Source organism: Toxorhynchites rutilus, chromosome 1 (assembly GCF_029784135.1).
Source record: "Toxorhynchites rutilus septentrionalis strain SRP chromosome 1, ASM2978413v1, whole genome shotgun sequence".
NCBI classification, from domain to species: domain Eukaryota; kingdom Metazoa; phylum Arthropoda; class Insecta; order Diptera; family Culicidae; genus Toxorhynchites; species Toxorhynchites rutilus.
Window position 1 is genome coordinate 46,660,041 of NC_073744.1, and position 27,353 is coordinate 46,687,393.

Sequence of the window (27,353 nt, forward strand, 5' to 3'; positions counted from 1 at the left end):
CCCTTCGTGATGACCGGCACGGTAAACGGGCAGGTTTACCTTAAGGAGTGCCTACAGAAGCGCTTACTACCACAATTGAAGCAGCACGAGGGCCCGACCATCTTCTGGCCGGATCTCGTTTCGTGCCACTATTCAAAGGACGTGTTGGAGTGGTACGAAGCCAACGGGGTCACCTTCGTGCCAAAGGAAACGAACCCGCCCAACGCGCCGGAGCTTCGCCCAATAGAGAAATATTAGGCGATTATGAAGCAGGCCCTCCGAAAGAACCCAAAAGTTGTCAAATCGGAGGCGGACTTCAAGAGAAAATGGATTTCTGTTCAAAAAAACTACAACCTGACGTTGTACAGAACCTTATGGACGGGGTAAAGAGGAAGGTGCGAGCATACAGGCTTGGGCTCGAAGTATGAATAAAAAGAAAATGCCAAAAGTTGTTTAATAGTTTTTATTTTACTGTCTAAAATTTTCAAAAGGATCGGTCTACTGAGCGAATTTCTACAGCGTTTTTTCCGTGATGCAATTTGATGTGACACACCCTTTATTTTTATTTATACATAGTTGCAATTGCTTATGCCAAATAAAACGCCTTGAATGTATACTGAGTGGCAAGCTTTAGGATACGCGGGACCACAGTGTAAGTCGGAAGAAATATCACAGTCGAAAAATCACAGGCCAGAACGAGAATCGAGCCAGAACTCCTGAAATGATATTAAATACGAATGAGATGAACTTGGAAGCATCGTCCTTCCTTACACAGTTCTTTTTCTTCAATTCATTCCTGTTCAATTCTATATTTTTATTCGTCGCCTGTGTTCGTATTGAAACAGCCAGATTTTTGCTGTATTACTTGTGAGGTATAAGCTCATATTTTTACACTGAGTAATTTAGTGGAGTTTCATCGCAATAGTTACGTCTTTGATATAACTTCGGTTTATCAGCGTTCGCTTTTAGTGAATATTTGCATTGAGCTGAATAGAGTGATTCGTGTAGAATTCATAGAACCAAGGGATTCACACTAGGATCCCAAGATTATATAAGATCAGTCGTATCCCTGGGAACACTTAACCGTATGTAGATTTTTGTTTGTGAGACGATACATTACAATAATATGTAGATGTGTAGCACTCCCATTTTCCCGTGAATTGGTTCAGGTACTTCTGTGCTCACCTACCCACTCCGTCTGTAACGATGAGCCTGCTGTTCAAATCAATCGCTTGTAAATCGCTCACTCGGAAGAGATTCTTCGTTCTTCGAAAGTTTGTTCTCTGTTTTTGACGAACTAGTTCTTCCGTACCACCCGCACCCATTTGATCTCTATTGTCCTAGTCTAAATCTGAGAGGTTCGGTAGAGTGTGGTGAATGAAATGTTCGATTCCCGTTCTGGCAGGGGATTTTCGTCGAAGAAATTTACAAGGTTAAGAATGAATCATGAACCAACTAATCTTTCGCTATTTCCACAAAACCACGCACTAATCACTCATTTTCAGGGCCATCAGAACATTCTAGTAATAGTCACTTCTAAAATTTCGATGTATTCTAGAATAATATAAGTAATACACATGTGAATTGTATAAAATAAGTCTGTAGTCCTACGTCAATTATGCAGTAATGTCTTGGATATCAGCCCCAATATTTTCGAGCGTCATAGGACTGTTCATGATTTTTAGGCGCTCGTGATCAACAACTATTACTTCCGCTTAAGTAAATAGTCTCCCTTCCGCTTTCTGTTTTCCATTCTGTTTTCATATAATTTTGTGACCAAACTGTTACAACTAATGTCATTACTTCTGGCTGACTCACGATGCCGATAGCTATCTTATCACATCCTGTAAAAGGGTCAATTTATCATTGGAAACAAGGCGGAAAAACACTACTGTCGATCGGAAGTCTGGAAGAGCGAGCAAGGTTGGTGTGATTAGACTCCAAGCCCTGTCAAATCACAATAATAAGGTGTGAAGTGACCCGAGGGATGATTTGCAGAGAGGGTTCGAAGGGTTCACTAACGAAGTCTGTGGGGTACACAGGGAGTAACCTCCCAGCTTCTTCGAATTATGGAAAGAACTAGAAAAGTAGGAGACGTGAGTGTAAACCATTCTATTTAAAAAATCGTAGGCAAGACACCTCAAGTAGCTTTGAACCCGCTGGATATGACGCAGTGGATAAATGTGGTCTAGGGTATATCAGAAGACACCGTACCAAACGATCGGTACCAGTCTGCATCTGTCCTGAAAAATGATCATTTCAAGCTGTACTGGGATCGCACTGCTCTGACCGAGCTCTCGATCTACCACAACCATCCTGATATACTGGTTTACGACCTGTCACTGTCACGTCGTTGTCGCTATTCCTCTGAACCAAAATGTAGAGGAGATCGATTATCGCAAAACTTGCGAGTATTTGACCGTGGAACTTAAGGATCTGTTGGGGGATGAGTACTGTGTCATGGGAATCAATCCACAAATCAACATGTTGGTACGTGAATCGTCAAGCGCCAGGTGCGAAAAGTGAACGACTTGGGGGGAGACGCTCAACATTTGCTTTATCTCTAATTTCCACTTTCACCGGCAAAGATGTTGAACATGGATAGGAAATTGGCCGGCATCCAACCGTCGTACAAAAGTACAAAATAAAGAAACAAGAGGCTTTGACTCGGTGGCTCTTCTTATTGCCTCGATCCATTCTGCGCCATCACGTATACATAGCATTACATCAAACCATTGGAACAACTAGGGAAGAGTTATATCTGTGATACAACCACAAGGTTGATGTAGGATTACCGTTGGCTTAGTAATATTTTGAAAGATTCCAGAAGTCCAAGCAAGTGCAAACATAGAGCTTCTTCCGTGCATGTTCTGCAGATGCATTCTGAGGGAAAAAAATGCAGGTACGTTCAACATAGTAGCAAAATAAAAACAGGATTGGCCAGAGCGAAAATAACTGGCCCATCGAACAATCATGATAGATATAATTTTTTATGATTCCAATAGTTTATTTTCAAAGCAATTTTTGAGCTACTGAAACAAACTTTTGGATACGTATGAAGCAAACGTCACTCTTAGGCCGTTCATCTTTCGAATGAAACATTTGTTATACCACAACCCTCTACCAGCAAAGAGTTTTTTTTTATCCCATTTATTTATTAGGCTCATTAGCATTTAGCTGTAACAGAGCCGGGTTTAATCGTGTACATGTACATATGTTTAAGTATCTATAAATTGTGAATTACACAGTAGTTAGTAGTAGCCATTTAGGCGTTAAGTTTTTTGTTCCATTACATTATGGTAAATTACACAGTAGTAGCCATTTAGGCGTAAGGGTATTCTTTCTGTTCTTCCATTGTTCAGCAGACCGGACAGCGGAGACAGTTGATATTGATCATTGTTGAGTTATTTATAGAACAGCAGCCCGATATTTCTTGCAGAGCAGAGCAGTTGTATGGATGAATCGATCTTTGTTCCACCGTGGATCGATTTCCATCGCTGATGATGGTTGCGTGGACGTAGTTATTCTATAACAACACAAAGATGGTCAATTGAGGGCCCTGAGTTTGAACTCACGATCGATCGCTTGGTAAGCGTAACCAAGTGGCTACGAAGACCCCCGACCAGCAAAGAGTTATTAACGTTCAAAATATTCACTTGATAAAATCTCACCGCACTGTTTTAGATTCACAAATATGGATAATTGGCTGGTACTAAGAGAATAAGCCATGAAAACAATGTTTCTGAAATTCCAGATTACATAGAGGCTTCCGCACGGATCCTCGAAGTGTTCGATAACGTTGGTGTACAAACCAGCTGTCCAACAAAATCTCCGGTATAGGAATCGATTCCTCTTTGAAAATATCCACTGTAAATTATGAATTTCCGTCCGTCCGTATTTGATTATAGAGACTATAAACTTCTACAGTTCATTCGTCTCTAGCCCTGAGAAGGACCCTTGTGGACAAACTTAATCCAAACTCCTTCTCCACTTGTCTTGAGTGAGACAGTTCATTCTCATTCGACGCTCGTCAGCAAACAATGTTCACTCTACAAACATCAAACGAGGTGTCCTGAGTGGATTTCCGAACTGCCCAGCAAACATTAAATCGTATAACTTTGCACATGATAAGTCACATATAATTTCGTATCAAATCACAATCGCATAAAATATCAATCAAAATATCGATCATATATATCTAAAATCGCATAAAATGCAAAAACACGATTTTCCATGTCATCGATGGATTGAGTGGTAACGTTGTCGTATCAATTCGCATATCAGTCCAAAAAGCATCGCATATCGTTATATACGGCTTTATATGCATACAAAATATGGCATATACGTATATCGCCTCCACTTTTGTGTGTATATGCTAGTTATCTGCTTCATATATCATACAAATGTGTCTTGGTTGTATGTATATCGCCTCCAATTATAGCTATTCATACGACTTAATGTTTGCTGGGTGGGACCCGCTTATATACAGATTTTTGGGATTTTAATAGCTTGCTTTCGAAGCAATTGTAAACTGTGTGATGCAAATCGGACCGCTGTTGTATCGATGCGCTGTGTTAGATTATGGCTAATCGATTGCTCGTTTCGTACATGGAAATGGGATCGCCAGCTCGCCAGAGGGCTGTACGCTTGTGAGTTGAGATTTCGTTCGATATTGTTCGTTTCATCGACTGCATGTAATACGACGGGAATAGTGTTGGTGCATGGCCGGAATGGTTTTTGTGTACTGTCATTAAGTTAATAAAGCGAATTTATTGTTTTCTTAAAGTAGGAGAGAGATTGTTGATCACAATAGTCCGAAAATTTAAGTTTTTCAATAGTTCCAGAAGTACGTATGCTTCGCGAAGATAAAACCAAGCGTCCGTAAATACTTATAGAGCTATATTTAAAAACCGTCGAACCATCGATATTGAAGAAACATATTTGGTAGAAATAAATACGTTTTCAAAATGAACCACTATTTTTTTACTTAAAAATATTATATGAAACAAGATCATTGATTGCATGCATCACTCTCGAATAAAAATTATCGCAGCTGTTTAAGTTGTCTGTAGCTTCCGTACTTCACATTCGCATTTTAACAAACCTTGACATCTCCAGAGCTACCAACATTCGCAATTGTGCTCAATGGTGAACGCTGTTGTCGCGAAGCTGAAGATTGAATGCAACCGATCGTCAACCAAGAATCCCCAAGCAGCAGCAGCAAAGCGAAGGAAGCAAAACCCCAAAGTAACAGCAAACGGCACGGTAAGGCTACGAAGAAGAAGAAGCGCAGTGAATCAGTAGCCTTGCGGAAGATCATCGAATTCGCGTTTCGTATGTGCTTGCAACTTCCGGACAGCCAGCGGGACAAAATTTTTGACCGGTGCTCCCAAGTGTGTGCCCTCCGTGAAAACGAGAAAAGAGGTTTTCTTTCTTTTTCTTCTGAACTACAATGTCGCGAGATATCGACGGTAGAATGTGTGTGTATATTTACTAGTGTGATAGTGTGATGGCCCACGGGAACGAAGCGAAGTGTTGGATGGTTCTGTGTGCATTTGTGGTAGTGTCTGCATCGGACGAAACTTTCCCCGCGGTAAAAGAAAATCTGCGTTCCCACTAGTGCTGCCAGTTTTATTTCGAATGATCGATACAAGTGCCCATAGTTCTATTCGGAACTGACATGACATTTTTGATTTTTATTTTATTGCTCAGAAGGGGAGATATTACAGTAACATTGTTCTTCGTAGGGCGATATCTTGACGTTGCTTCTCGTAAGAATGTTTGTAGTGGACATTATGAACCATGATATGAAGTGTTAGCCTGCTAAAACAATCACATACTCATGTCGCTACCCAGACAATCACTGGTGATTAAACTTACGTTAATCAGCTGGAATAAAGACAGATAAAAAATAATCACATCTTATTGAATAATGGGGCCTTGGTTCTTGACTGGGCTTCATGTATTCTAAATAACACCTGTCGTAGAATTGCTATTCATTTATCAATCTTGGTTTTTATTGGAGCGAATTTAATCGAACGCATTAAAACTGGCAGCACTGTTCCTACCTACCTTTGGTAGCGAGATTACCTCGGTGCGACTAGGTATGTGAAAGTGATTTTTGTCAAAATAAAAATCTCCAGCTTCGATTATTTCTACATTAGCGTTTCTGATGTTAGCCGAAAAGTGAGACTGCAGTGTGTACCAAAATAATTTAGCGTCTTTCCATTCTGCATGGACTGAGGAAGTCGGCGTTTTGTTGTGTGGTCACTGCCAGAAAAAGCGAAGGGGAGCAATTTTCGAACGAAACAAGTTTTCATTCATTATCTTCCAAAGTTGCTGCTGCGTATCAAATATTCACCAAAAGTGCGAAAGAGACACAATTTGCGGGAAGAGATCAAAGCAGCAATCGTGATTTTTTCTTGTTCGTAGTGCTGCTGGGCAACGATACCACGAGAAAAAAAAAACAGGCAGCCGAAAATTTCTAAGCTGCTAGAATATAAATTCTGCATCTGCCAGAGACACAGCTTACATTAGACAAAATGACAGAGGAAATCTACCCGAAAACCCTCTATGTGGGAAATCTCGACCTGTCCGTTACGGAAGACTTACTGTGCGCCCTGTTCGGTCAAATGGGTGCAGTGAAAAGTTGTAAAATTATCCGAGAGGCCAGCAGTGATCCGTACGCATTTATCGAATATGCCAGCCATCAATCTGCCCAGACGGCCCTTGCCGCGATGAACAAGCGATTGTTTTTGAAGAAGGAAATCAAAGTGAACTGGGCCACCAGCCCTGGGAATCAGCCGAAAACGGACACAAGCCAGCACCATCACATTTTCGTGGGAGACCTCAGTCCGGAAATTGAAACCGAAACTCTGCGCGAAGCGTTCGCCCCGTTCGGGGAAATCTCCAACTGTCGGATTGTGCGCGACCCACAGACTCTCAAATCGAAGGGCTACGCGTTTGTGTCCTTCGTGAAGAAGGCGGAAGCGGAGAACGCAATTCAGATGATGAACGGCCAATGGCTCGGCTCGCGAAGTATCAGAACGAATTGGTCCACAAGGAAACCACCAGCGCCGCGTGAGAATTCAAAGGGTAAGTGAAAGAGCTAAAATGATCATGGTTTCGATCTATATTTTGAGGGTTTTTTTCAAATGTTTGTTAATCTCTACATATAATCTAGGCTTGTTTAGCTTCAATTAGTTCAACTTAGAATGAGTATAGTACAGTGACACCCGAGTCAATGTTTCTGAATAGTCTGTAATAAGTATAGTATGTACGTTCACAACGATAAAAACCGGCTGTTTTGTAGTTCTATAATTTTTACATAGACTTCTGAATTGGCCCTTGTTATTTCACTGCGCATGTAGTCGTTGATACTGCGGTATATTTTGGTTTATGGCACGTTAAGGCATGAAGCATCTGGATTATCGTGGATAATACATTGGTGGCTAACTGCAGATTGGCTCGTTTGAATGATTCGGTATGGCTCCTGCAGGAAAAATAGTGCACACTTCTTCTCGTCAATAATTGCATCTAGAATTTTCTTCAATAATCCCCTACGAAAACTTCTGTTCGCCTCATCCAGGGTTTCTAGGAATATTTTTATACTATGTATTTTGTGGAGGACAATTTCTTGGTTCTTTCTCGGTTCTTCATACTGCTGTTGGAATTTATATCCCATGCAGTTTTCATTAGACCACAACGCAAGAGTTTTCCCAATGAGTGTATTTGGGAATGGTTTCAAATTGGAAGGTAACAAGAACGTTAAAATCAAACAGATAAAACACGGCATTAAAATGACGCATGATTGCTCGTATTGGTTCATTCCCGCTGTAGTCCTGTCTCCATCGTGGCAGGCGAAAGAATGCGAAGGTCCTAAGTGCGTAGCCAGGAACGTTTATGTCCACTAGTGCCAGGAGGTTAGGAGCGTCGAGTTCGGCGTTCAGCAGCTTAGCGGCAAAAACAGCTTCCGCATTCTTCCTTCTTTGTTCTAATGTTTTCAGTCCTAGTAACTAGGTAGGGCGGCAGATTGACCGGATCGTTCCACGGCTAGTTGCGAAGCGCAAATCTCACAAATTTTTGCTGAATGGCCTCTATGCGATCGGTTACGGTACTGTGAAACGGATCCCAATTGATCGAATCCGTCTCAAGAATGGGACGAACCAGACTGACATACAGCGATTTCAGTGTGTAGGGATCTTTGAACTCTTTCGTTACCTTTCCAATAAAACCAAGCTGTCCAAGCTGAAATTACTACTACATATTCTACCTGAAAAAATTTACCTCATTTCCTCCTCCGCAAAATCTTTCGCGATCAGATTTCTCGAGAACATTCGATACATCTTTCTGTTATTTATCAATATATTAGGCTGTCAAAAAAGTCCTGCGGTATTTTTTTTGAATTTTCATTTGTTCATAAAATTAGTTACAATAATCTGTTTTAAGTCAAATATGCGCCGTTTTGTTCGATGACTTGTTCCCAACGAGATGCCAACTTCATAATACCCCTGTTATAGAAGCTCGCTTCCTTATTGGCAAAAAACTCGGATAGCCAATTTTCACAGGCCTCTTTTGTGGCTAACTTCTGACTACCTAGCTCGTTCGCCATGGACAAAAACAGGTGGTAGTCACTTGGTGCAAGGTCCGAACTATACGGCGGATGCAAAAGAACCTCCCATCCGAGCTCCCGGAGCTTCTGGCGCGTCAGCAAAGAAGTGTGTGGCCTGGCGTTGTCCTGATGGAAGACAATGCGGCCTCTGTTTATCAAAGATGGCCTCTTCTTCATGAGTGCTACCTTCAAGCCGTTTGGCCATGGGGAAGCAGCTCATAATAGATTATTCCTTGACAATCCCACCAAACACACAGCAGAATCTTCCTGGCCGTTAATGAGGGCTTCGACCACGACCGTTTGCGCTTCACGTTGTCGTAAGTGACCCACTTTTCATCGCCAGTCACCATCCGCTTCAGAAACGGGTCGATTTTGTTGCGATTCAGCAGCGATTCACATGCGTCGATACGGTCAAAGATGTTTTTTTGAGTCAACGTTTGTGGCACCAATACATCGAGCTTCTTTGTGAATCCAAGCTTCTTCAAATGGTTAATAACGGTTTGATAACTTATCCCCAGCTCTTGGCCGATGCTACGGCTGCTACTATGCCGGTCTTTCTCGGCTAATTCAGCGATTTTGTCGCAGTTTTCGACGACAGCCCTTCCGGAGCATCTTCGACGACCTCTACACCAGAACGAAAACGTTGAAACCATCGTTGTGCGGTGGAAATGGAAACTGTATCGGGTCCATAAACTGCACAAATTTTATTGGCAGCTTGAGATGCATTTTTGCCTTTGTCATAGTAGTACTGTAAAATATATCGGATTTTCTCTTTATTTTGCTCCATATTTGCGACAATATAACTCACGAACGACTTAACCAAAACACTGTCAAGGACTATATTATAGCGCGCAAAAATACCTTTCCAACAAGCTATAGTATGACTCGATACAATGAATACAACTAGAACTACGCGCTTACAACGACACCTCGCGGAAATACCGCAGGACTTTTTTTTTATTATTAATTCGTTTATTTTTACAGACAACCTAATATATTTGCAAAAAACTCAGACAGCCTGTTTTCGCAAGCCTCTTTTGAGGCCAACTTAGTATCACCAAGAGCGTTTTACATGGGCTGGAAGAGATGATAATCACTTGGAGCCAGGTCCGGACTATTTGTGCTCCCTTGGCCGAGTGGTTAGCGTCATAACTAACATGCCGGGTGTTCGGGTTCGATTCCCGTTCTGGTCGGGGGAATTTTTCGTCAAAGAAATTTCCTCCGACTTGCACTGTGATCACGCGTATTCTAGAGCTTGCCACTCAGAATACATTCAAGGCGTATTATTTGGCATAGAAATCTCAACTAAGTACTAATAAAAATGACGCAAGTAATACTACGTTGAGACGGCGAAGTTCCTCTAGGAACGTTAGTGCCGTTGAAGAAGAAGAAGGTCCGGACTATACGGTGGGTGCAATAGGACATCCCATCCGAGCTACCGTAGCTTCTGGCGGGTCATCAAAGATGTGTGAGGCCGAGCGTTGTTCTGGTGGAAAACAACACCATTCCTATTGATCATTTCTGGCCGCTTCTGGTCAATCGCCTGCTTCAAACGGTCAAGCTGCTCACAGTAGAGAACCGAGTTGAGGATCTGGCCATAGTTGAGCAGCTCATAGTGGATGATTCCCTTCCAATTCCACCAAACACACAGCAAAACCTTCCTGGCCGTCAATCCGGGTTGGCGATGGTTTGGACGGGCTCACCGCGCTTCGACCACGACTTTTTTCGCTTTAGGTTGTCGTACGTGATCCACTTTTCTTTACCAGTCACCATCTTCTTCAAAAATGGGTCGAGTTCGTTCCGTTTCAGCAGTGCATCGCAGGCGTTGATTCGGTCTAAAAGATTTTTTTTGCGTCAACTCGCGTGACACCCATATATCCAGCTTTTTTTGGAATCCAATCTTCTGCAGATGGTTCCAAACGGTTTTATGATCTATACCTAGTTCCTGGACAATCGAGCGAGTGCTCACATGCTGGTCTACTTGGATGATTTCAAAGATTTTATCGGTTTCCACGACGATTGGCGTACCAGTACAGTATCGGGTCCATAAACTACACGATTTTTTTTTCGGCCGCCTTCGTTGCAGTTTTACCTCGCAGGTAGTAAAAACGTAACTCCATCTTTGACGCGCTATAACTTGAGACTGAAAAGGACAATCACAACACTGTCAAAACGACACTTGTAGCACAGATTGTCGTCTTTGAATAGCCGTATATTATGACCCGATGCGATGAGTACAACACAAGATATGTTGCCAAATATTGACAATTTACGACATTTCTTTTTCCCCAACCCAATACTTGTAACATATCATCAAAAGACCTATCCGGGGAAACCATAAAGACTGTACATACACTGCATAATGGTCCAGGAGGTGCATTTGAGTGGAAATTAGCATCTAGAGCTCGACAATTATTCTCTAGACAAAAACTGTCTTCGACAAAGTTGTTGCATATGATAGAGTGTAAATTATAAATACAAACTGTCTTCAGAAGACTTTTAGAGCTTACTAATACAAACATTTTGCGATAGAGAACTTGTCAATATCGCAACTCTACTCAAAGTTAAAAAAAAAAAGACCCAAAAAATACGGTCTCTTCATTCGATTGTCATTCGTTTTGGGGCAAACATAAAAAATGTTCGTTGACGGCATTTGAAAGAACATACTCGACTCTACATAATGTGGGATTTCTAAAACTATGTTATTTTTTGTATTTGAGTAAACTAAAACTGAAATCATGAGTTTTTGGGTGATAAAGAATTTTGATATAGAGGTTGAAATATAAAAGTTAGAGCAAAAAAACATTTTTTTCATGGTGACCCTAATGCAACTTAGATAGAAAGCGCTATAAACAACTTTATGGAGGATCTTTATTCTCTAGACAAAAACCATCATGAAAACAACGGTTTTTTGCTCTAGCTTTATATATAGTTAAAAGATATGAAAGTTTTTATTTCATCGAAAAATTTTGGTCACATGAAAATAAGCGCCCTATCATATGTAACAACTTTGTGTAACCCTATTTTTGACAACATAAAAATGAGCGCTGTAACAACTTTGTCGAAGACAATTTTTGTCCAGAGAATAACTGTCAAGCTCTAGATGCTAATTTCCACTTAGATGCACTTCCCGGACCATTGTGCTATGGTACAGCATTTACTCGAGTGAAGAGGTGAGTTTGTATGTAGTACATAGGTTATATCGTTGAAAAATAAGAGACACTCTTCCAATCCCACACACACATCAAAGGTTTCACGTTAAAATACAGTTGTTTACACTCTCCGTTTTACTCTCAGAAAACGCTTTCCGTGTATACTTTTGAGATCCAATTCCATTTTATAATGTGGTGTAATATCATCGTGCATTTGTATGATGACGCCAGTGGTTGTGTTGTTAGAATGGTTATGTAGAACAGCCTCACAACCCCAGTTTGGCATCATTTGGATTCTATTTTCAATCTCAGTTTGGCATCGTTTTAATTTTTTTGGGTACAATTCCAAGCTCACATTCAGTCTGAGAAAATGTGAAGGCTGTTCATTTTACATTTTAAACTCATAAAACAGCACACGACGCGGCACCAAGATGCTTTTTGGTGCATTTGTCGCTGTAACACAATAAAAAACATCTTTTCTGCTAAAGCAAGTTTAGGTGTAGAGTGCATTGATTGTCGGGATAATATATAAGCTTATCAGCTCGTTGTAAATAAATATCAGCTTAAAATTTTAACTTTGTCAATGTTCGTCTAAACTTGAACTCAAAAGAAATTTATTCCGAATTTCGGATGAAATTCAATAAAACGAACCGGAAGAAGCCCCCAGACGACATACGATTACAAGTTTGCGATGACCCTGCTCAGATATTTCTTGATATATTTATTTTCAAATCTTCCAGGGTATCGACTACCCCGAAAAACCTTGAAAATCAGGGAATTCAAACAATGTCAGGGAATTTCAGGGAAAGTTATAATTTTGATTGTTACAGTAATAAAAAAGGTGTATTTTCCTAGTTTGACTCTCTGTAAGTTTTTCAGTAATTTTTGGTGTTGAGTACTTTTGTACTCGCTTGGCGTTGTGCAAACCGGAATGTTTCCCTAAAGCGTACTTGTAAACTGAGAAGCCTGGGAAAATCGTCATTTCAGATACTAGAGGTGAATTAGCTTTCGCGGCTCGAGAACTGCGGTCGAAAATATGCAGTCGTGTCCTAGATACAACCCCGTACATTTTTTTCTTCTTAGAAAATCAAAGCTGCGATCCTGTGATGCCTGAAAACAGTTATGTGTCACAAATCACTCCGCACTGTTGGAAAAAAACACGGTTGATTGAGAAGAATGTTTTATGACAGTCAAAAAGTTGAGGCTGAAGCTTACGTGACGTCAATGTTCTTGAGACGTTCTCAAGCATCAGAGATCAACTTGCAGTTTTTAAAGAAGGCATAGGAATGATATATTTGAACAAAACTCTTGTGTCGATGGACGTTACCAACGTGAATTGGTCATATTACGCGAGCAGCAACTGGACTTTCAAAACGGAGAAGAAGAACTCTTGAATTTGGGTAGCTATGGATTGTATATTTTAAACGGTTCATAAAAGGATAAAGGGTGTCCCACATCAAGATGCATCACGGATAAAACGCTGTAGAAAATCACCTAGTTTTCAAACTCTCAGACAATAAAATATAACCCATTAGTAAGCTTTTTGCATATTTATTTCATTTAACTTCAATACCATAACCGCATGCTCACACCTTACGCTTAACTCCACTTATAAGGTTTTTTACAACATCTGGCTGCAGCTTCTTTTATACAGAAAATCCATTTTTTCTTCATGTCTCCATCAGGATTGACCTCTTTGGGATGCTTCCGTCTAGTGCATTGCATTGCAATTGCATTCTTCGCCACTGTTTCTTGCGGCGAAAAACTCCCTTTCTAGCAAATCTTGCCCCCCTGGTATCTCTCAGTGATTTACCTTGGGTATCTTCAGATGTGCTTTCGAATATTTCAGCGGGCAAAGTCACATATTGCCATTCCTCTGGATGCGGCTAGTGATCCCCGATAATCGTTCGATTAATCGATTAATCGGATACTTCCTACAGAATTCGATTATTAATCGAACGAATACTGCACAAGCAATAATCGAAGCGAACGAATAGTTTACGTCGATTAATCGATCCAAACTAGGATTGGGCGATCTTTATAAAAAGATCGATCTTATCGAATCGCTTTCCCAAACGGCGTTGGGATCGATCCACTGATTAAATCGGTACCAAAGCATCGATCTTTGCTGAATCGATCTTGGCCGAATCGATTTTTGAAAAATTGAAAACTTTTTTTCGATTTATCTTTGTATTCTATATGAATACCGTCTTTTCTTTAAACAGGGAATACAAAATTCATTTTTCTATTCAAACATCAAAAGCATTTTGTTTTGTTTCTCAGCATGAAGACCACAGCCACAGGACATTCACCTTGTGCCGTCAGGTAGTCGTTTTTATTAAATAAAGTAATTGAAAATAGCATTCTTAGAAATTGAACAATCGCCCAGCATTCAGCCGACAATGATCTCATAAAAGCCAATCGTGCCATACATCTGTCATTCAGTCGAAGCCGATTCTTGATGTTGGCACCAGTTCTAGAAAACAACCTTTCGCCTGTAATTGATGTCAACATCAGATTCAGTGATCCTATCCGCAACCGGTTACAGTTCACCCCCTCAGTAGCTGCCGCTAGTTCAGTCTCTGTAAGCATTTTTACAGAAGTAAATCGTAGAAGAAGTGATCCAAATGTTGACATTATGTTTGAAAAAATGTTTGGTGGCCTTTGGTAAGATAAAACATCGATATATACTGAAAAACAAATATACAAAAAGATCGAAAAGATCGAAAGCAAAAAAATCGATTATCTCGATTTTCTCGAGTACGAAAGATAGATCCAAAAAATCGGAAATCGGAATGGAAAAGATCGATCTTCTAAGAATCGATTCGAGATCGCCCAATCCTAATCCAAACCCAGAGAAAAAAAACATATGGCCGATGCAGTTTTATTCTGAAAATCAATCATTATCTTTGACGCTCCCCTAAATTCGTAAACGAAACTCAATACCGTAAACGCGAATTGAGCTTCGTTTACGAGTTTAGGGGAGTATGTGACGATCAATCGATTAATCGATTAATTGGGGCGATTAATCGTACCGAATAACAAACTGCTGAAAAGTATTCGATTAGCTTATGAAGCTTAATTTCAATAATCGGGGCCAAACTGGTCATTGTCGGCCAGTGAAAACATTTAGTTATCGGCGTTTTTCAATGCTACCAAATGTTTGTCCATTGAGCAAACTGACTTTCTATTGTTCGCTTTGTTCACGAATCGAACTATGAAAATTGCGTGGCATGTGCGTGAACCATGATAAACAGTAGTCGTTCGTTAACTGGACTGTTTTTTAACTGTACTGCAGCACAGTTTAGAAGTGGTTCAAAAGAGGTGTCAATTACAGACGTCATATTCAATTTGAAGTTTTGCTATCAAAAAATGTGACGGGTATTCGAATACAATTTGATGTTATAATTATTGACATTAGTTTCGCATGACAAAAACATTTGACGTTATTGTGATATATTTTATATTGTATAGAGTAAATGATCTTGGTTTGTCCGATTTAGTGTGTTTTTACGCAACTAGTAAATACAAATTGATTTTTCTTCGTGAAAATCACATATAATCAATACGAGTTTGGGTTCGTTGAAAAGCCCCAAGTCTCTAGTTGCTAATACTACCATAAGGCGTTAAAATTATGGAATTATTTTATGCTTTTTTACGATTTACCTCAAAGAGAAATTATGGGCCTGATCACGAACATCACTGTCACAAACGTTTGCACGATAATATACCCTATGCAAAATATTAGCTCATTCGAACTTCATTTATTAGTGTTGCAGACGTCAAAGTTTGAGTTTTTTGAAACCCGAAAAATCACGCAATATTTTGGTTTGGAGTTCTTTGGAAGTTGATATATCTGACGTATGAAATTTCATACGCTGAGCCGATACAGTATCAAAAATGGAAATCATTTGAATATCGAACAAAACGGTTCTATTTCATAAAATTCAACTTCAACAACCATTTTCATGGATTATTAGCGCTTTCGTGTACTGCCGTTCTACACATAATTGTCCCACGGTACATAGGGATTGCATTGGACATAGTACAGTTATGCCGTTCTACAGTGTATCGGATTTAGTATCACTGAGTATGGCACCGGAAAAAGTACTCCGAAGGGTGCAAACCCACATCACATTTCAAGCAAATATACGCCGTACGTCGGTTGCAATACGCACACCTTCGTTGGGTACCAGTTGGATTCGTATTAATGGAATGATTTATTCCGTAAAACCTAACTTCCGATGACTTCGACTGTTTGGGCTTGATATGCATGAACTCGATCCTTGCTGGATTTATGTCACTCATCCGAATTTAAGGTCATTTTTTCCCAGTTTCTGGCTCTCCGCTTCTTGCTGCTGCCCGAGGAGCATTCTTGTGATTGGCCTCGTTCAATGTTGCTCACGACATTCACTTGTTTGCCAAAACCGGAAGAGCCGTCCTCCGAGTCACTATATCCAGCATCCACATCGCTGTCTCCACCGCTTGGGGGCACGATGACAAAGACAATATCATTTGTTGACACTAGATTTTCGAAAGCGTCTTTGTCCAAATCAACCAGATAATTGTACAGCTCTTCCGGATTATCGGGAAGCTGATATATCCTATTGAGAAAAAAATATACCGTAGTTGCACAGCGTATTAGAGGTGTGCAAATCAGCTCATCATGATGAACAGCTCTGATCATATCAGCTCATCTAAATGAGCTGTTCTTTATGAACAGCTCTTCAGCTCAGTTGTCAGTGCCGACTTTCAATTTGGGTCCCAAACTCGATAGCCACGAAGCCAGTTTGAAAATGTTAAAATTCAAATGAAATTTTTCACACCATATTATTAATTACTTGAAACACGTATTCCAGACTATTATTTACAACAGACTCGGCGAGTACAACATTTCCGACATTTTTACTGAGGCTTTACATTACAATAGAAAGTTTTCTTCAAAAAAAAAACATCTTATGAGATTTTTGCACCGCCTGCAAACAAAGTGTTTTTCATTGAAATAGAATACTCATTTGATACACAGAAGTTAATTTTCATTAATAATTTGAATTTTAAAAACGTGTTCATTCTGCCTGAGAGCCAATTATTATTTTTGGCGCCCCCTAAACTGGTAAACAAAGCTCAACGCCGTCAACGCGAATATAACAGTTGAAAAGACGAGGGACAAATGAAACTAAACTGATGTCTTAACACGAAGAGCGAGAGACGGTCAGTTCATTTGAATCTTACAGCTCACACACTCTCTTCAATTCTACAGCTCTTTTCTCTCCTTCATCATCATCAAAGTGAGCTGAAGAGCTGTTTGATTTTTTTTGCGAGCTGTTCCGCGTCAACTCACTTCAAAGAGTCGATTCTTCGGAACAGCTCATGAGCGGATGGCACATCTCTACAGCGTATGAAATTTCATACGCTCAAAAGTAAACATAGATTTTTTTGCGGTATCATAATTTTCTTCGGATATTTTTTGCTAGATATCAGTGTTGTGTCACAGATTTCAGCAATTACTTTTGCGACTCCATTAAACTCGAATTTTGCAAGCTTCAATACACTACAGAACAAAAAAAATGATAAAATGACACTGACACAAAAAAAGCTCTTAAATTGTCATGTGGTATCATTTAAAATGCGCTTCACACTTTAGTTTCATCAAAAACAGTTTTTCAAAAACGGGTAGTTTTGCGTATTAAATTTCATACGCTGGGCACTAATGAGTTAATTGAAGCTGACACCAAGCTCGCTCCGGATCAAACGCTATTGCTCCCATAACATGGAAAAAAGAAGCGTACGTTCTTTTTGGTTTGCTTGTGACAAAAGATCCCACCTGAGTTGAGGCATCCGATTCGCACGAAGGTTGCTTGTATTTGGGTTGACACCACGGGGTTTCTAATAGCGAATTCGTTTTTGTTCAGTTTCAACCCCAGTGCTGCACTAACTGCTGTCAAAACGTTTTTTTATTCACTCAGTTGCGCACTCAGTGTCGCACTAGTTCGCCCCGAAAGCTGCTAGTTTCGCACTGAGATGCTTCACGGGTTGGCACTCGGGTTCACCAATACAACTATACTGAACTGTCAAGTTCCGAGTATTGTTTTGGAAAATCTAGAAATGAAGACTATGAAAATGGAAAAGCTACTGCTCTTGCTTTTGTATTATTGGAATCGTAATCCGATTCGGATTCTGATTTTGAAGAGTATATTCGTGTAGACGGCATTAAGCTCCGTGTGTTTTCATTGGGAGGCGAAAATTATTATGGATATTCAGGAGGAATAAACATGCTCTCAAAATCAAAATTATGAATGAAAATTTACCTTAACGTATCGAATATTTATTTTATGTTATGAAATAAGAGGTTTTTTTTTCGATATAGCAGAAACATTGAACGAAAACTGTGTCTAACGATGATTTTATATTATAATAGTAATTATTTGTGGAACAAACAGGAAATGCATCGACAAATGGTTAAGTGAGTGTCAGGACTACATGTGTTAGGTAATCAAACAATATGAAGTAAAAAATGTCATTCAAATTTTTATATTTTTACACTGCACTTGGCCCTTCTTATCTGATAGAGAATAATTTACCTCCCAAGCACTAATATCGCCACCAGACGTCGACACTGTACATTTGTCGTCGCAAATATAAACAAATCAGACTATATAACGCACACCAACAAACCACCGCATTCGTGAAACTGAAAACTTTTTTTATTACAGAGTCAGTGTGGCACTGACTCAGTTTTAAAAACGAATTCGCTATAAGATAGGAGTTGATTCAAAAATGATTCCCACAAATCCGAGGACACGTCTTCATAGTACGTTCACTTACTAGGGAACTTAGTTCGTGAGATTGATCCCAAAATCCTCATTCGAACAATCTTCTAATTGGCTTCGTGAGTTGCAAATGATGTACACTAACCTTTCCATAGACGTTAAGCTGAATACTTCTCATCGGGGTTTTGATCCGCGTTGAGTGTATTGCGTAAACATTCAAAACTTTTTGTGCCTCATTTTGAAAAAAATATATATTCTTGTTACTCTTCTCCTCATGTGTATGATTTTGTAGGTTAGGAGAAGTTAATGTTAGTTTAGAAAACGTCAATACCAGAACTATTAACGCCCACATGTAATATACAAATCTAACATTCCAACACTAACTTTCTATTCTGTAGGAATCAAGTGTGGCAAAACACCTGGCTTCGAGGAAATCTACAACAATACTGGTCCGACGAATACTACGGTTTACTGTGGTGGCTTTCCGCCCAACACCATTTCTGACAACCTTATCAAGAGTCATTTCGGCCAATTCGGGCAAATTCATGACGTGCGGGTATTTAAAGACAAGGGTTACGCATTCATCAAGTTCACATCGAAGGAAGCGGCAGCCCGAGCAATCGAGGGCACTCATAACAGCGAGGTACAAGGCCATCCAGTTAAGTGCTATTGGGGCAAAGAAAACGGCGGAGAAATGGCGAGCAATGGTATCAATGCAGCTGCAGTCGCGGCAGGAATGGTAGGCATTGGGATGAACAGCATAGGTGGTAACCCGCTGCAATCTCAGAATGCGGCGGCCGCCGCAGCAGCGGCTGCTGCAGCCGCGGCAGCTCAACAACATGGTGCAAATCAGCAGCTCTCCCAGGCAGCGGCAGCAGCCGCCGCCGCTGGAGCTCAGTATCCTTATTCGGCTTATGGACAGATGGGTTATTGGTACCCGGTATGTTTGCGTTTGATAGCATTCCATGAAGCATGTTTTTATTTTTTTTTGTTTCTGTTCATTATAGGGTTATCCACAGATGCAAGCACAGTACATGCAGCAAAGTTATGCGTATCCATATGCATATGCTGCAGCCAGCCCGCAGCAAGCAGGAACTGCCGGTAAGTTTACCTATTATATTGGCACCAGTAGTATCTCCAACTAAAAGTTGTTGCTGTTTCAGGATACCGTATGATGCAGCCGAACCTCGCTGCCGGATGGGGCATGCAAACTGTACCAGGAGTTTCCTCGAATGGGGCAGCCGCAGCAGCAGCAGCCGCCGTTGCTGCTGCCTCCAACCAGCAACCGATGATGTATGCAACAATGCCACAGTTTCAGACGCAATGAGAAATATTGAAAAACTGTCCCAACAACAGCATTGTCAACAAAGTAGTAGGAGCAACGGCAGCAACAGCTCCATCCAACCACCAATCGGCCGCCCATTTCAATCTAATTACCAATCCGACAGCAGCAGCAGTTGCGGCCGCAGCGGCAAATCCACTGACTGTCGCTGCCGCCGCCAATATAAACAACAGTTTTATTTCCGCGCCATCAATTATGACAAACACCAATAACGCAATCATTCTAGCAGCTCATCATCAGCAGCATCCGGCAGCCCTTCATCAACACCATCATCCCTTTGTTACCCCGACGCATCATTTGATAGCGACGTCCCTGGCCAACTCCGTAACACCCATATCGCAAATGGCAGCTGCCGCTGCCGCTGCTAAACTATACCATCACCAGCCAACCGCAACCATCGTGAACTCTATTCTAGCACCATCGTCCAGCTCAACTTCTTCCAATGCTACCCACACCAGCTGTCAGTTGCCGGTGCGAACGATCACCGCCGTTGTTGGTGCAATGGCCACTGTTGCCACACTTGCATCAACAGCGGCCACGACGGTGCTAACTCCTTCCTCTTCCGCAACGGTTAACGGAATTGTGGTTCCTCAAAGCAATGGTAGTAATAATGATAGTAGTAGCAGTAACAGTATTGCAGCCGCTGTCGCTGCTATCATCAACAATAATCTTAACATTAGAAATAGCAACAGTAACAACAACATCAGCAACAGCTCAGGCAACGCTGGTATCAAAGTTCCAAATAGTAACGGTAACAGCGGAAATAGTCGCAGTATTGATCACAACCATCTCAAACACAAAATGGACAATGAGAAAGAAAGCTTGAATGGGGAAATTCGGCGGGAGAATGGCGGTGAAGAGGATGATCCCGTCCGAAAGAAGATGATGCTGGGAAATGGAGACAGTGCCATTGGTGCTATTGGTATGGATAATAACACCAGTATCAGTACCGGGGTAGAAGGGACAACAGAAAGTACGACCACAGCAACAACAGCAACTTCAACAAACTCAGCAACAAGTAACAACAGTCACGCCGACGTTTGCCAGATCATAAAACAAGAAAGATGAAAGGCGTTCAGTTGAAAAAACTGTGGAAGCGAATGCATAGAATGTTTTGGTTCACTATTTTATCAAAACATCCAGCTGCTCGCCGGAGGTTCACGTTAAATGTATTTTTTTTTATTCATTCGAACTTTTTGTTGATCTGCTCATAGTTGAAAGTGGATTATCACTTGTTAAAATTTTTGACAGACGTAGAGCACATCGTGTTTTGCAAGTTTCGTTTGTTCGCATCATTTTCCCAATTTGTACGGGGATTCAGAGAGAAAATGCCAAGTTTACCTAGGAAACAAACAATAGTGTGAGGAGAAGTTGCCGAAATCTGTAGCAATAATCGAAAAAATGGATGTTTTTGTTAGATTCTTTTCGTTTTTATTTATGCTGGAGTATGCGAGAAGAATGTATTGGGTACTGTAATATATATATACTAGAGCAATCGATACAGGTGTGTAAGCTTTACACGTGTGTCAAACTTTATCGGATGAATGCTAAATAAAGGAGGACGAATAATACATCTGCCAATATGTTGATGTATTCGATTCGTTCGAAAAACGACACAAAAGCTATTATGTCAAAAACTGAACAACGCACCTAAGTACGACTGTACATATCGGTGAAAATCAACGAAGAGCCGTGTACATAAAAGTCCCTCGCGTAGCTTGGTTGATTGCAAATTGTAACCGAAAGAACTGAAATTCGCGTTTTGCACTGTTATTTCAAGCATACATATGCTTCTTCCTGTTAGCTGGTCTTACGCTGCAGTATGCTAGTTGAGATGTTGACCACAGAGACTCGGAAACTAATTTGTTGTGCAGCTAGAAGCTCGGAATGAAACGTTGATATAGAGAAAGGAAAAGGTACAATCGCATTATGCTATAGCACACAACAAACGCGCATATTGAGCGTTTTAAGTCGTACTACTCTCAGAGTTCAGTTGAGTTCGTTTAGTGTTGAAATATGTTTTTAAAACAGCGTATATTTCATTCCATAAATAAACCAGATTAAAAGGATAACAACTCATATCTCAGCACAAGTAGACAAAATCAATTATCGTTCGAATCTGCACTCGGGTTTATTTCGTTGTTGCATTAATTTGCGAAGACACTTCATATTCTACTGAATTACAACTTACAAAGAAGTCTAAATAGTCAATTGCAGCCTTGCTGTTTTTCTTTTTCGTTTGATTTTGTTACCCTAATTCTCAAGTTGGAATCACCCAAAAACGCCATTCCTTCGCATTTCGAATTTTTTTGAGGTCGTTAGAAATCTTGGGGTTTATCCCCGCAAGCGCAACAAACTGTTTTTTTTTTGTTTTTATTTATTTGCATGATGGCAAGACAAAACGTGCGTATAAAAAACAAACGTGATTTATTTTCCTCCTATGAATAAGTGTTAAATGGATGTCGGTATGTGGACAGTACTTTGGAATGACAACTGCTGTGAGATGGATCCTCTGAAATTGGACTAGGAAACAAGAAGCCAACTCTGGTACTAGTGTGTAGATTGATATGATGAGTGCTCTTTGTTTTATGTGTGTGATATCGGATGGATGTAATGGAATTATGTGTGGATGCCTACAAGAAATGTGCTCTTGAGGCGACAGTGTAAAACCAGGGGAAAGTTTAATATACTGTTTAAATGTTTTTGAATGGTAAACATACGGCGATTGATGTACGGATGAACTACGCAACATAAATTTCTATTTAAGCACATACGAACAGAAGTTGACATAAATTAAAAAGAAACAAAGCTAAAGCTGATAAGTTAGAAATCAAGGTAATATAATGTGAAGATGGAGCAATCCTGCTGTAGATTAACTGTTGGGCTGGTGATGTGAAAGAGAACCGTCACGAGCCAGCATTATTGTTTTTATGACGTTTACACACCTCCCGTCAAAAGTCACTACTCATTACTGAATGGACACAAACTGCAAACATACCATTTTTATCAATTTCATGGAAGCGAATCGGACAGTGGAATAATTTATAATTTGCACGAAAGAGGTGTGAAAATGCGTTAATTTAAGAACTAGATGAAAAATTGAGAAAATATTAATCTTAGAAGGTAAGCATCAATTAAAATAGTTAATAATTAGAATTTAATGTAAACTAAGATGAAAAAAGGGGAACGACAAAAAGCAAGAATGAAGCACGCAAGCGTTGAATTGAGGCGAGCAAAAGAAGAAAAAAAAACTGCATAAAGCCGATGTGGAGTTTTTCTTTTATTTTAAAAAGAAAAATCGAAGGCAACTGCAGTAATAAGACGAAATGAATTTAAAAGACAACCAGAATGATTACAACGGCACCCTGAAGAACGACCATAGCATTAAGCGAAATCGAAAAAAAAACACTAGGACCGACCGAAAATAAAGTCAAAGAATCCTAGCGTGTGAGTGAGAAAGGAAGTAACCACAACGAGCGACATCGTGTCTGTGTTTAGGCCTGGAAGGATATTAAAATGCCATGTCCGAGCGTAAACATGAGAATAGAGATCGACACTGAAAAGGTTTAAAATAGGGAAGAGTACTGTGTGATATAAACAAAACAAAAACAAGAAAATCAATTATAGTTATTTTAAAAATCATATAAAAATCAATAAAAATTAAGAAAAACGATCGCAAGACATAATGCTACGTAGAACGTAAAGAAAATTTCTGCGCCGAACGAATTTCGCATGAAGTGTGTCATTTGCATCCAATTCTTGGATTTTCATCGGCAACTGCAACTCTGGTAATTTTCTAGCAATTTTGTCAAATTTGCTTGGGACATCTCCTAGAGCAGCGGTACTCAACCGTTTTTGCATAGAGGCCACAAACACTCGTTAATATGCCACAAAAAAATAAAAAAAATAGGGAGGGGCAGTATCCAAGACACGACGGCATTGTTAACGTAGGAAATTATTGCCGGCGAGAACAAATATTACAGAGATTTAAGAACAAAATTGTTTACTACAAACATTTGATAGCATTGGCAAGGACCGATGAATTGATGTTTTCACTGAGTGAAGGTCGCGAACGCTTTGCGAATCAATAAAACACAAATTTAAGCAGATAGCACTACTCTCATACTCTCAGAACTCACATATACTCTTGGTTGCTCGCTGTCTAGAGGCACATTGAAACACTGTACTTGATAAATACTTGGATACTCAACAAGTTCAGAGTTTCCTTGTATCTCCTAGCAAAAGTACATTTCAAACGTTCCCAAAAACATCGGCCCAATGGACACGCAAAATGGTAGCAAAAAATCCGAACCGAATCGGTTGTATTGAGGCGGTAGTGTCAACAGCACCGCTGCGGAATGAATTTTCACATTATTTTTCACACGTCCAGCTTGAAATGCGCTGCAGTTTGACGCTACTTTCAACTTGGAAACAATGCTTGAATTCATGAAAATTCAATTATCCATCGGATAAAAGTCAAATGAAATAATACACGATTTATCAGTCATCCAGGCCGAGGCTTTCCAAATGGCCATCCGAAATACCTTCAGTTCCATACATCATCTACAATTCAAAACATCATCATCACCAAGAAATTCGAACGTATTTCAAAATTCACACCAGCTTCTTCCTGCGAAAAAAAAATTAACATCAATCCTAATTTTATTACTTGGGATATTATTTTAGAATAGTTTGGCTCCTTTAAACTTATGTAACTGAGCCTGTAAAAATAAACGATTTAATAATAATAATAATAAAATAATTATTTTAGAATAGTATTCTAAGAATACATCGAAATTTTCAAAATAATTCCGTCGAAAGTTTTGGTGGTTCTGAAAAAAGCCGATGGGTAGTTTTGTAGAAGCAACTGAAGATGATTGATTTATGCTTCATTCTTGTTCTCGCGGAAAGAAAAGACGATTGCCAATTCAAGTACTGCACTCAGAATGCACAGCGAAGATTCTTCTCGTGCTAGACGCAGCGCGACCTCATTTGTCTTATGGCGGGTTTACATTAGGGAGATCTATAGCTATAGATGGATTTATTCACGTGAAAATAGGTGCACTGAGAGAAATAATTAGTAAATATAACAATTTTTTTGGTAAATACTACCAATCTATAGTCATTTTCGACCGTACTAATAAACACATATGTCAAGCAGAACAATGATTCGGAAGCCCAATATCGGCTACATTTTCTCGCCGAAAATGCACGTATCAGAATTATATACTTATTATACCTCCGTATTGCCTTATAGGAACAATGAAAATGGTTAATACGCGCTTTTCTCACCAATTTTCAGATATGACAATATCCAAGCTTACTAATGTTATCGAGTAAAATATACTAATCTCTGGTAGGGATGCGGGTTTGTTGACAATTTGTACAAAAAATTTGTACATTCTACTAATTTTGCATTACCAAATGTATTTAGTAGTTTTCGACCGAGGATTTTTCTAAGGGTGTAAACGGGTGAGAATAAATATGATACACTTATTCGAGGTATATATAACTTGAATAAATTCAGCATATGTAAACGCTTGTGAATTTCTCACTGGTGAGAAATCACTAAAGTTGGATGCAGTTCTACTTCAGGTGAATACGTTCTAAGGGTTTTTCAATAGGGACGCTACAAAAGTAGACCGATAGGGACAGCAAACGACGCCATATTTTCCCCGTTCTCTTCACATTTCTCTTCAGTAAGGTTTGCCCTTACATAATGTATAGATCAAGACGGGTCTATGGTACTAGGTGAGGCCGTTTCGTCACTAAGTTGGTTAGGGGAGCGGTATATGAAAACAGTACGGAAGAAAGCAGAGGGGAATTTTCCCTTGAAGTGTGAAAGAGACAGACTGATCACGAGCGAGCTTGGGCACAAGCGTATTGTGTTTTGTTTACAAATAAAGTACAGTAGACTTCCAAGATGGCTGAAGAGTGGTTTTAGCAAGTTGGCCCACCTTAGGATATACTTCTACGCGCCTTGGTATAGATATTCGATCCAACAACGAGTCGAGATTATAAAAATTTACTACCGAAATTCGGAGTCAATGGGCTCAACTTTAAGAGCGCTACGTCCAATTTATGGTCGTCAGAATCGTCCTGCCAGATCAACAATTGAGCGTCTGTGGAAAGAAATGGAAAAATTTGAATCCACAGGCATAGTACAAAATGTTCCCGTGCCAGTGAGACAAATAAGTGTTCGTAGTGTCGAGAATATTGCTGCTGCTAGCGCATCAATTGAGGAAGACTCAAATCAGTCTCTCACACGTCGTTCTTAAACGTTGGGCACGTCGTTGTGGCGAATTTTGCTTTTGATCTTGGCCTACATCCTTACAAGATCAAATTGACGCAAGAACTGAAGCCGCTTGACCATCAGAAGCGTCGTATGTTCGTAAATTGGGCTGAGCGACAACTTGAAAATGATCCGGATTTTAATCGAAAAACCAATTTTCAGCGATGAGCCTCATTGCTGGCTGAATATGCCGTATTGGTCAGGCAGCAATCCACACGTACTCCATGACTCACCATTGCATTCCGAAAAAATATGGTTTGGTGCGGTTCATAGTCCGGCGGCGTCATTGGGCCGTACTTCTTCCGTGATGATCAAGACCACCACGTTACTGTGAATGGGAATCGCTAACGCTTAATGATAACCGAATATTTTTGGCCCGAATTGGATGATATGGACTTGGACAATATGTGGTTTCAACAGGACGGCGCCACAAGGCTCACAGCGAATTTAACAATCGATTTATTGAAAACCAAGTTTGGTGAGCGTGTTATCTCACGAAATGGCACAGTCAATTGGCCGCCTCGGTCGTGCGATTTGACGCCGTTTGACTGTGGGGTTACGTCAAGTCTATGGTCTATGCCAACAAGCCAACGACGATTTATGAACTTCGTACGCATATCGAACGTGAAATTGTAGCAGTATCGACCGATTTATGCTTGAAAACCGTCGAAAATTGGGTTCAGTGTCTGGACTTCTGCAAGCGTGCCCGTGGTGGCAATGCAAAATCGAGTTCCATACATAATGGCATCAAATGTACTTTCACATGAACAAACAATTTCATTGATATCCGAAACCGTTTTTGTTTTATTTAAAAAAAAAACTTCTGTAGCGCTCTTATTGAAAAAACCCTGTATTCAATATTTCGCTTCTGCTTTGCTTCTGGCCGTTAGTTCAAGCTCTGCATTATGCTTGCTTCGCGCATATTTTGAGAATGTATTCTGAGGCACTGTAGCAAAATAAAAACTGGGGTTGGTCAGGACGAGCACGATATTTATGATGCTATCAGCCGATAACAAGCATTAACTGCTGGACAATCTTGACAGAGATGGACTTTCAAGCAAACTGTTGAAATCTCAAAAATCTGTAATATGATCACCCTTCATCTTTAAGCTATCAAAACAAGTTTTTGGGTCAATAAGTAACAAACATCACTTTTATCTTTTTTCCAAAACTTGAAACTTCCACCCCAGTACAGATGCAAAAATAC

At 40.1% G+C, this 27,353-nt stretch overlaps 1 protein-coding gene across 9 annotated transcripts; it reads left to right on the plus strand.

Moving 5' to 3' along the window:
• Positions 1–5,099: 5,099 nt before the first annotated feature.
• On the plus strand, positions 5,100–19,839 carry LOC129778682 (nucleolysin TIAR). Of its 9 annotated transcripts, none has more exons than XM_055785772.1 (5): positions 5,100–5,244; positions 6,144–7,074; positions 18,911–19,452; positions 19,520–19,613; positions 19,676–19,839. In XM_055785772.1, the coding sequence occupies exons 2-5, from the start codon at positions 6,522–6,524 to the stop codon at positions 19,837–19,839; spliced, it is 1,353 nt and encodes a 450-aa protein (XP_055641747.1). In that variant the 5' UTR covers positions 5,100–5,244; positions 6,144–6,521. The 9 variants fall into 9 exon arrangements, with proteins under 9 accessions (XP_055641747.1, XP_055641731.1, XP_055641726.1 ...); XM_055785756.1 differs by having other exon boundaries at positions 5,110–5,572; positions 6,123–7,074; XM_055785751.1 differs by having other exon boundaries at positions 5,110–5,572.
• Positions 19,840–27,353: the final 7,514 nt, after the last annotated feature.

Bases quoted from the DNA above. Each gene is read 5' to 3' on its own strand.
- LOC129778682 (XM_055785772.1), top strand. From the start codon at position 6,522: ATGACAGAGGAAATCTACCCGAAAACCCTCTATGTGGGAAATCTCGAC. The intron at 7,075-18,910 runs GTAAGTGAAAGA...TCTATTCTGTAG, and splicing joins GCCGCGTGAGAATTCAAAGG to GAATCAAGTGTGGCAAAACA. The intron at 19,453-19,519 runs GTATGTTTGCGT...TGTTCATTATAG, and splicing joins AGATGGGTTATTGGTACCCG to GGTTATCCACAGATGCAAGC.